The 10,905-nt window shown below is 43.9% G+C and overlaps 1 protein-coding gene across 1 annotated transcript; it reads right to left on the reverse strand.

Annotated features, from left to right (window-relative positions):
* Window positions 1-544: 544 nt before the first annotated feature.
* On the reverse strand, window positions 545-10,200 carry lhx5 (LIM homeobox 5; the record flags this gene model as incomplete). The annotated part of the gene is made up of 5 exons (XM_079734914.1): window positions 545-900; window positions 4,929-5,094; window positions 7,381-7,661; window positions 8,225-8,448; window positions 10,028-10,200. The coding sequence occupies 5 exons, from the start codon at window positions 10,198-10,200 to the stop codon at window positions 545-547; spliced, it is 1,200 nt and encodes a 399-aa protein (XP_079591040.1).
* Window positions 10,201-10,905: the final 705 nt, after the last annotated feature.

Consider the following 10,905-nt stretch of genomic DNA (forward strand, 5'->3'; position numbering starts at 1 on the left):
ACGGAGTTGTGAAGCCAGCTGAAGCAATGGAACACAAACAAACAGTCTTCTGTAGAGCGATGCCTTCATGAAAGGAAGAGTAAAAGTGGAAAAAGAAGCTTTTCCTTTTGACCTGTTTGCTGTGTCTCTAGAAAGTTCCACAAAGAAGTAGATACCTTCATTATCGTCCAGTGATGGTGACATGTTTTCGTATAGCTTTTTTCTTTTTGTAGAGCTGAATCATCCATGGTTTACCTCTTGTACCCCAGTCCCATGTCCACAGGGGACTCATCTTTGGGCTTTGTTTATGGCCAATCAGATGTTTTTGTGTGTGTTTTCTCCAGCAGTCTGTCCCATATTCCAACCCAACCCTTGCCCTTTATCTTTGTGTTATCTGAAGTCCAAAAATATGGAGGAAAGTCATTGAAAACAAGTCCATTATTCTAAATACCTCCTTAGAAATGTGAAGGGTTCTTGCGCGCCACAAATTGGATTTTGCACAATCTCCTGAATTGATTGGAAAAAAGGGGGGGTTTTAGTCCATAGTCCTCCCCCCGGCCACTCTCTACCAGGCCGCCGTCTCCCCCATCTCACCCCCCTGGTGGGACATGGGGGCGCTGTAGCTGGAGTTGCTGGCCAGGGAGAATGGGGGGCTGGGTCCTCCCCCATACGCCTCCCCCGGGACCGTCTGCAGGGACCCGGGCAGACCCGGGTCCGGACTGGGCGTCTCCGCGTGGGAGATCATGTCCGTGAAGCGCTGGTCGTCTGACGGGTGGTGGCCCGGACCGGAGCCCTCCAGGCCCCCGGGGCCCGAGCCCAGGATGTAGGGGGACTCGGCGGGGGAGTGCGCCTGAGAGGAGGGGGGTCCATGGGGGAAGAAGTCATAGGTGCTCCCTGGGCCATAGTAGTCGCCCTGGTACTCTGTGGAGGAGACAAGTGGTCAGTTAGGGGAGAGCCACTATCAAAGAACATTACCCTCACGATTAGTGCATGTACATTTATACACACATCCTTGTCTAACATTTGGAGTTCATTATCCAAAACCAGGAGGAAGATAACATATTAATCTTATCTGCTCTGAGCTAATCATTTTGAAGATTATTTTCGCCTCATTAGCTCATTTCAACCCTCACATTATTCACCTGCTCACCTTTTCAAGTATGCCACCAAAAGAAAATTGTTATTGGTTATTTCACATCTGAATCTAACGAATGGAACTTCCTCTACAGTCGAAAAGAAAGTGAATCTAAATGTTATGTTCTTCAGGCCTCTGTCTCACACACAGCATATGTTCAGCACAAAGCCCACGTACTTCCCTCTCCGACGTCAAACTGGCCCTCTTTCTGTCTTCCTAAACCCTTCCCTTGACTCTACCTCCGGCTCTCTCCAAGCCTCCAGTGCATGTCCCTGTGCAGTGTGCAACCTGCTGCCCTCTTTGATCGGATTTCTAATTCAAACAGAAACTGCTTCCTCAAATAAAGCCCGCCTCGGTCCTCTCGATTACACACGCATAACAAATTCAAACGCCATCTCGTACCGTAGTCATCATCAAACACAACTGAAGACATAAAGAGAAACATGAAACGACCTGACCCACAGAAACACTTTAATGCACCGCTCTTTGTCATCCAAACAGCGTCTTTCACTGGATGACAAAGCAATCCAGGCCTTGTTGTGTGTTGCATTGTCGTGTCCTTATAAAGAAAAACATCCTGTCTGTCTTCACAGTACCGGGCTGTTTAATAATCAACTGGTTTCCTGTCCAATAGAGTTTCTCCAGAGGCCATGAATCCACCATGAACCAAGATCCCTAGTGCACCAACCCTGGTCCAAGAGACGCCTTCACCAGGACTCTGTTGGACTCATTCTGTCTCCAATGTTCCTCAAAACAACCTCTAGCAGCATGGAGAGCGCTGAAGGTGCATGTCCTTTTGGAAAGGGACATTATCAGATATAAATGTTGGGCTGCATTCTCCTCGTCACCGGGACCACATTTCCATACGGTCGCAGTAGGTTGAGCGTTGAAAACATTGATCCAGCAATTAACTTGAGCCTAATTTCTCCAAGCAATGTGTGAGCATGAACCCAGCCCTGAAGCGCAGAGCCCACGTTGGGGCGGCTCATCACCAAGGCTGTTACAATGACTACAGAGCCATTTAGCAGGAGCTTTGATCCAGACGGTGGATTCAGATCCTTGTAGGGAAGGAACTCCTCAGGGATCAGGGCATCTTGCTCTGCCTACAGGTAGACCGGGGGGGTCGATCCCGTCGTCTTCCTTCTCTGAGGGGAGCACCCTATAGTGACTATCCTGACTGGCCCCAATTCCTCGGTCCGCACTAGGGCTACAGGCACTATGTACATCGGGCCCCCAGAGCCCTAGGTCCCCTGTAGGGCCTTCTGTCTGAACAACATCCAGCTGGCAGAAGGATTTAAAATTCCTTAGAAACCTCAAAAACAAATCAAGAATGTAAATCAAAAAATTGAAATGAAAAGTGTTCAACTTTGATAAACAATTCTAGAAATGCACCCCTCTATCAAAAAGTAAGCTATAAACGAATCGTCTCATACGGGTTTATCTTACTTATTTAGAAATCTCTACAACCTTCATTCATGCTCAATCCCATGTATTTATACGTAATTCCATTCGATGACCAAATGTATTGCCAAACAATCCTGGTGAACCAAATCATATTTTTCGCACACTGTTATTTCTAAATTGGCACTTGTAAGTCACCTGAGGAAAATATTTATCACAACACATTTTACTGGGATTGTCTGCACTGGCAACCCGAGCATTGTTACACATATATGGAGGTGACAGGGCATCACTAAACAAGCTAATTATTTTGTCTCACAAACACAGCCCCGCTAGTTTGGCTGACCTTGAGAAAAAAAACGACACACTGATTAACAGTTTGTGCTGGTATGTGTGCATTCCTGTGTGTGTGTGCGTGTATGTATTCCTGTGTGTGCATGTGTATGTGTGTGTGTGTGTGTGTTTGTTTGTGTGTTAGTGTGTGTTTTTTTCTTAAAAAAACCCAAATAATAATAATCACATTCACAACTGCTTCCCGCAAAACCCAAACCCAACATATGCTTCCTCTCTCTCTCCCTCTCTCTCTCTCTCTCTCTCTCTCTCTCTCTCTCTCCCTCTCTCTCTTTCTCTCTCTCTCCCTCTCCCTCTCTCTCCCTCTCTCTAGCCCTCTCTCTCTCTCTCTCTCTCTCTCTCTCTCTCTCTCTCTCTCTCTCTCTCTCTCTCTCTGTGAGGAGTGGCAGATGAACATAAGGAAGAGGCAAGCTCCAGTAATGAGAGCGACCATCTTGTGCTGTGACAGCACAAAGGGCTGTGAAAAGCAGTGGCCCAGCAGAGAAATGAGAGTGAGGTGTGAAGGCTTTCTCCTGCTCCCCCCACACCTCCATTCTAGCCTCGGATCCTTCCTTGCATCCATTTTGCTGCATCCTGTGTGCAACACTTGATGTACTGCAGTGTATGAAAAGACACCATCCATTCAGTTCATACTATATTAATTTTGCTGTATACAGTATATGTGTATATATGTGTATATATATATATTTGTATGTATATTTATATTTGTGTGTATAAATATGTGTGTGTGTATATATATACATGTATGTGTGCAAATATATATTTATGCATTTTGACCTATGACACATTGCATATATTTGCTTTCTTATGAAACAGTAACGTTAATTGCGATGTCCGTTGTGGTAATTTATCTACATTGAGCATCATTTTAAATACATATATTGATGGTAGATGTAATATTAGATAGTCTAACATTAGTCAACCCGTTTATTTACCTAATTAGTAATTAACTAACTACAGTGTGTTCCACTATTTCCTGCTTACACAGCACATTGGCATATTTTGATAATGGTGTTTGTAATTTTTTGATTTAAATGCAAAAACGTTTTGTAAGGGAAATTAATAACCGAAAAATCATTTTGCATATTCATGTAGGTTTTGACTTTTGAGTTTTCACCCTTGTACGAAAGCAATTATTAATTCATAAATGTAAATACTTTAAGGTGTGCAGATACCCGAAGGTTATGCTTATGTGCACGATGAGCCCTGCAATGGCAGTACACTTAATGTCAGTACATTAAACCTTGAACACATCACGAGACAAACAAGGCTTTACCTCTGCCAGATGGAATCAAAAAACTATTTTGTGCGGTAAACATATGTCCTTGGATTTCATTTACTTTGTCTTTAAGTGTTTTATGGCATGGATGTTTTGTCTGAGATCCCTATTTGCTATTAAGCAGTCTTTGTAAAACAGAAATCCTCCTGTACTACTCCTATATACTACTACAGTCAGACAAGCAGCAAAGATTGATTCAGAGATCAGAATACATTTTCCCCATTCTTTAAAGACAAATTACGAAAGTATCATTAAAGACACATACTAATTTCAAGTGAGAAGCCAACAACATTAAAACAATTACTTCACTCAAACTAGCATGATAAGTGAGGTAGTTCAATTCCACATACGACACGGTTTTAACAATCAAAATCTATTTTAAAAGGATGAAACTGCTTTTTGGATTTGGAATATGAATGCCATCTTGGATGGCTCTATAATGTTATTTAAATAAAAATACATACATAATTGTGCTTCTGCATATTTATATAGAAAAAAACACCAAATAAAGGATTTAATTGTATCAATTGTCCTGAAAATCGGCAACACTTTTTTTTTTTTTTACAAATTTGTGTGATGACTGATTATAGTTTGTAATTCACACATGCAGCTAAGTATCTTCAGGGTTCAAAGTCTATATTAGTCTTTCATCCTGGGTTTCAACACAGTTCGCAAGCTGCTCACATCCATTGATCTGGAGATAGTCCACAGAACAGGAGCCTGCCCAGAACACCAGCAGCATACTGACACATCACAGCTGGTTAGAAGACCCTATGGACTCACCTCCATAGTAGCCGTAGGCCCCGGGCCCCAGGATGTCAGCATCCTCCAGCCGGCCCCCCAGGGGCCGCATCCTACGGGGCCCCCTGTAGAAGGCGTGTCGCCTGGCCCCCAGAGCACTCAACTGCTTCATGCGTCGTTCTTTGGACCTCCGGTTCTGGAACCATACCTGGAACACGCAGAGCCCCTGGTTAGTGTCTGATCACCTAGCGCTGTGGGCCTTCCATGTCTGGAGAAGAGACGACCGCGGAGACTGACAGGATGAGCCACGTGGCTGTTACTATCATGACACACAGTCTGAAGATGCCTTCTCTTTTTATAAATTGCTAAATTGGTACAAATAAAGCTCTACTGTCTAAAGTTTATTGTGCTAAATATAATTTCATCTCATTTGTTTATCATAAGGATGTTTTTTTCGTTATGTATTCTGAAGAATGCGAAATAAAACAATTTTACTCAAAGATAATGTATTTTTCGTAAAACCACAAAAATAAAAATAAATATGATAATCATTGCTTGAAATTAAGATATTAAGTATGATTACAAAATCAGTTGGAACCCTTATTTGCATAAAAATGTCTTGTCCTCCATCAACGGAACCATAACCACTGGAACACAATAAAAACAATACAATCTTCTTATTCTATAATCACATCAATTTCACAGAAGTAAGAAAGGAGATGGAAAGCTTAAAATTGGAGGAATAACTTTGCATTGTAAGCACATAGCACTTCCTGCAAAGCTTTTTAACATTACAGCTGCATAATGATCTATGTTGACACCAAACTACGGTAACACCGGAGGCCAAATCCCACTGCGCTGCAGATTAGCAACCCCCCACCCCCCATAAAAACACACAAACACACACACACACACACACACACACACACACATACACACACACACACACACACGCATGCATACACACACACACACACACACACACACACACGCACACACACATACACACAAACACACCCACACACACAAATACATACACACACACACACACACACACACAAACAAACACACACACACACAAACACAAAACACCTAAAACCACTTAGGCAGTGCTGTCTGTGCTCCAGAAGGCCAGGCAACACCTGCCTCTGAGAACAATCCTCTAACTGTAGGGTAAATTTTTATGGAAATGCCCCGGCTCCCCTTGAGAGAGCGTTGCTTAGGGATTACACACACATGCTGCAAAACAGCATGCTCACACGGCGCCCCGCATAGACACCAATGGTATTTAATACCTAGTCAATAACACCAAATAAAGACTCCATTTTGGCTCCAAAGAAATTTAAACAAGAGTGAAATCGAGGGATGTCTAACCGGGATTAATTCAGCCATCCCGCTTTATATAACTGATTATATAAAGATAATCCCCTCTGGATTGGTTGATTCTGGTTGCTTGATTAACTGCTTGAGTGACTGATTGATTGGTTGCTTGATTTATTGATTGATGGTATATTGGTTGATCTATTGATTGATCTATTGAGGGAATATTGTGTTGTATTGTTAATTGAAAACCGATCTCCTTACACACGCACACACACACACACAACCACACACTCACAAGCAACCACAAACACACAAACACACACACACACACACACACACAGACACACTCAAAGATATACACTCTCTCCCTCCCTTCCTCGCTCTCTTTAATACACTCTCTCACACACGGCCACACAAACAAACAAATCCAAAACACATGATATGCCAATGATGATCTATAGATGGTACACGTGCTGGTGTGGTTTGATAAGGAGGCGAACGGGCTGTAAGCGAGTTAGGGCAGAGGGGCGAGGGGAGGGTGGAATGTAAATCTGTGAAATCAGTGATAATTACAGCGAGCACACAAAAAGCCGCATCACAGCGAGCAGACAGAGCGCTAATCACTCTGACACATTGGTAGGCCCCTCGCACCTACACGCGCAGTGTGGCGAGGCGCGCGGATGTTGGTGTGTTCGCGACGCGTGCATGTGATTGCGTGTGTGTGAAAAGGGAGAGGGATAGAAATGAGTTTGTTGTGGTGAAGGTGTTGGGGGAGGTGGGAGATGACATCCAAATCATAGTGATTTGAACCGTATTGAAATTACGGTATTAGGTAGGCTATGTGTGTTCTCAGTTCTCAGGCAAACTGCGCACCGGGTGGTTATTTTCAGATGTGAGACTGTACACAGTGCGCTGTGTTGTGGCTGTACATTTGAAATGTGAAACAAATGTGAATCAAGTAGCCTGTCAGTCCACCCCACACTGAGGTGGGACTCGGTGGCCCCGGCTCTTCGTCAAATTGTTATTTCAATACGATTAAATTATCCAAATCTGTATTATCACAATATCGCCTCATAGTAAAAGGCTCGTGTCCTGGAAAAGCGGTCCTTTGCTATTTTCTCTCATCTTGGTAAAAAAGCAAGTCAATAGAAAATAAAGAAGAACGCCGTACCTGGATAACGCGCATATTTAATCCCGTCTCCTGGGCCAGCTGCTCCCGGATGTGACGCGTGGGTTTTGGCGTCGCGACGAACGCGGCCTTGAGCGTCTCGAGCTGCTTGGCCTTGATGGTGGTCCGCGGCCCGCGCCGCTTCGTGCCCCCCGAGTTCTGCTCCTCGTTCTCGTTATTGTTCGTTTCCTTATCGGATGACGTGGAATTGTCTGTCTCCTTTATGTCGTCGTGTATTGGATCCTGCAGATCCGGCGATAAACTTCTGTCCGTACATGACGATACTGCGGCAATAAAAAACAGAGAGATCTTTATCAGAAGTGTCATGGGGGGGGGCGGGAGGTTGTTAATTAGGGGCGGGTTGTTTAGTAGCCTATAATAATATCCCTAAGCAATAGGCATCAAGGGCCTAATAGTGGGATGGGCTGCATCTTCTATCTCCTCACTGGATTGTTTCGCGGGTCAAATTGCTGTCCTGAATTTTAATCGGCCCAGTAAACGTTCTCTAATTCGACCCAGGCTAAATGAACCTGCCTTTCTAGTGTCCTTTCTAAATAGCCCACCTTGTTGAATGCGTAAATAATTGTCTAAAGTGTCTCTCAGAACGATATTAGGCCTGTAATATACTGAGCTGAATAAACAGATTAATGGGTATTTTACACACACAAGGTGTGTTGAGAATTTACAATTATTCCTTTATTTTAGAATGTGTTTGATAAGTCCAGATAATAGTACACATTGTGCCACCGTGTATCAGGAGACAGGCCCATACACAAAAACAGGCTACAGTGGTGCCACTCATCATTCATCAGGACCTATAGGTCGATGGGTGCTGCTATTGAATTACCTGAATTCAAGCTGACTTCCTTGATCGTTCCGGAGCTCAGATAATCTTCTTTGCACACAAACTTGTTTTCGTCTATGACGTAGAGTTCCTCGCCCGTGGACAGCTGTTTGTTGCAGACCATGCACGTGAAGCAGTTGAGGTGGAACACCTTGCTCCGCGCCTTGCGCACGAGGTCGTTGGGAGAGATCCCTTGAAGGCATCCCGCGCATTTCGTCCCAAAGCGCCTGTGTGTGTGTGTGTGGGGGGGGGGGGGGGGGGGGGGAATAATAATGACAGTTATAACAATAACAATAGTAATTATAGTAATAATAACAACAATAATAATAGTACTTTTATTCATATTTAATGATAATAATGCCACTACCGAGCTATATATAAACAAATAATATTATTATCATTCCAATAATAACATTTCATTTCGTAAAGAAATTAAGAACTAAAGAAAATAAGAAAAATTAAGAAAGAAGAAAAGAGAGAAACAGCGGTGATGGAAAAGGCAACAACGTGCCTTCTTTAGAGAGAGCAGAATGATAGCAGGGCCTCTCGTTCTGATGGAAGTGCTCTGGCAATAACCCCACGCGAAACGTATTAGTGACAATCAAAACATTGTAGCCAAGGATATATTATAGGATTAAGCCGATCAGAAACATTTTAGCGTGGAAATCTTCCCTTAATCCATATTCACACTTTTAAATACTGTCCCGTTAGTCGTCTGTTGGCTAGATGAACAAAGGACACACACACACATGTCAGAAGAGAGTATTTGTTATTTGGATCCCAGGACAGCGTGGAACGGGGGTCTGCGTCTGGCTGCAGGACCCTCCGTGACAACGCGTTGGCCTCAGCATTTGTCTGTCCTTTATATTGTTTTAAATGCCTGCTAGGGTGCTTTTACCCTTTGCAGGGGGACGCATGTCCCCTAGCCCCCCATACCTCTGTCTATAATCGGAGTCTGCGTTACAGGGGGTCCTAAAACCGATGGTCAAGGCGAGCCCTCCTTTCTGCTCCTGTATTGTTTTAACACTAATGCAGGCTTGTGTCCGCATTTGCAAAGGTATCGCCTTACTGTTCCCCCTTTCACATGCACGACCCGGGCTCCCCAGCGAAAGGGCAGACCGCTACTTACACAACAAATGGACACATTAGAGTGATTACTGTTTCGCCTGGCTAATGGCTGGCCATTTAAATCCCAGCTTGATGGGACGGCGGTGATATGACGGCCAGGGCCGAGCAGCGCTGATAATAGCCCACAACAAGGGCCTAAATGCTGTGTCTTGCGTGTCATTAGACCGTTTCAGAGAGACATTTCACACATGAAAATGGCGAGAGGAAACAAACACGGCGTCACTTACCAGCCAATTAAGTTCAACACTTTACCAACCAGCCTCCTGCTTTTACCAGGTTACTAACGGGGATCTTTTAGCCTATATTTTATTTTTTAAAATGAATTCATATTTCATTCTGAAAATACAGCATTCAAGGTGATGAAGTAAAATTATATTTCAAAAGTGTGTTATATTCAGTTTAACTGAACGAACCAAAATGATACGTTTAGGAGATGTTTTGGAAGATGTTTTGGCCCTGAAGTTAAATAAAGAAAAGGAACATTTCTAAACAATAATATATACATATACACATGCATTGCATTGATATAAGGCCGATTGTATTACTTGTATATAGACCTACTGATGTTATTGTTGATTATTTAATTTTATGTTTCCCATTTATGCATAAACAAATTATGATATTTAACATAATTCGATAGTGACATTTAAACAAATCCATGCTACTTTTGCCTCTTACCGGAAAAAGTCCATTTTGCAATAGAGCTTCCCGTCCCTGGAGAAGCACTTCTCCGTGAGGTTGAGGCTGCAGTCGCAACACTGGACGCACTTGGCGTGCCACGCGCGGTCCAGCACGTTGAGCAGGAACCGGTCCAGGATGGGCCGCTCGCATCCGGCACAGTGGGCCATCATGTCTCCGCCCTGGAGGACGCCGAGCGCCGACCTTCCCACCCGGACACAGCTGTTCGGACTGGGGCAACCCGTTTCTACGCGGAACAACGTTTTGACTCCGGGAGAGGGACAGATTACACAGTAAATGTTTCTGACATGCGTCAATCAAAGCTCCGTTAAAAGCAAAGGGCGCTGGAGGTCCTGGTGGTCGTGCTCCAGCTGTTGGGGGCTGCTGGGCTGCACGTGTGAGAATCCAGAATCCAGAAGGTAGAAAGATGAGTTTAAAAATGGTCACCTGTGTTGATGCGGTAGCTGCGCAATGCTTTTAAATGTCCTTTCATGGTGAAAATAAAGAAGCGCTTGGTTACAACTTTGCTCCTTTAAATGTCCATCCTTCGGTGGTTGTTTTGGGTCCAGTTGGTTTTTTCTCGCCTCGCCTCACGTCACAATGCTGGGTTATCTTTGGGTTTGCAGCCGAGGCGCACGCCTTATTCAGATTGGATGACGCCCAGTTCATTCCCGGGTCCAGACAGCCAATCCTAGGACAGTTGTTATGGTTACACGTTAAAGCGGTGCGGTCTCCAAGAGGAACAAATCTGAAATGACGGAAACGTAAAGAGGCATTTCGGATGCACATTTGGTTCATATGGATAGGTAGGCTACTATTAAATATTTTTTTCTCATTTTTAAGAACATTAAAAAAAACATATATGTTACTCGGTGATT

Source organism: Pollachius pollachius (assembly GCF_949987615.1).
Source record: "Pollachius pollachius genome assembly, chromosome: 4".
Classification (NCBI taxonomy): Eukaryota; Metazoa; Chordata; class Actinopteri; order Gadiformes; family Gadidae; genus Pollachius; species Pollachius pollachius.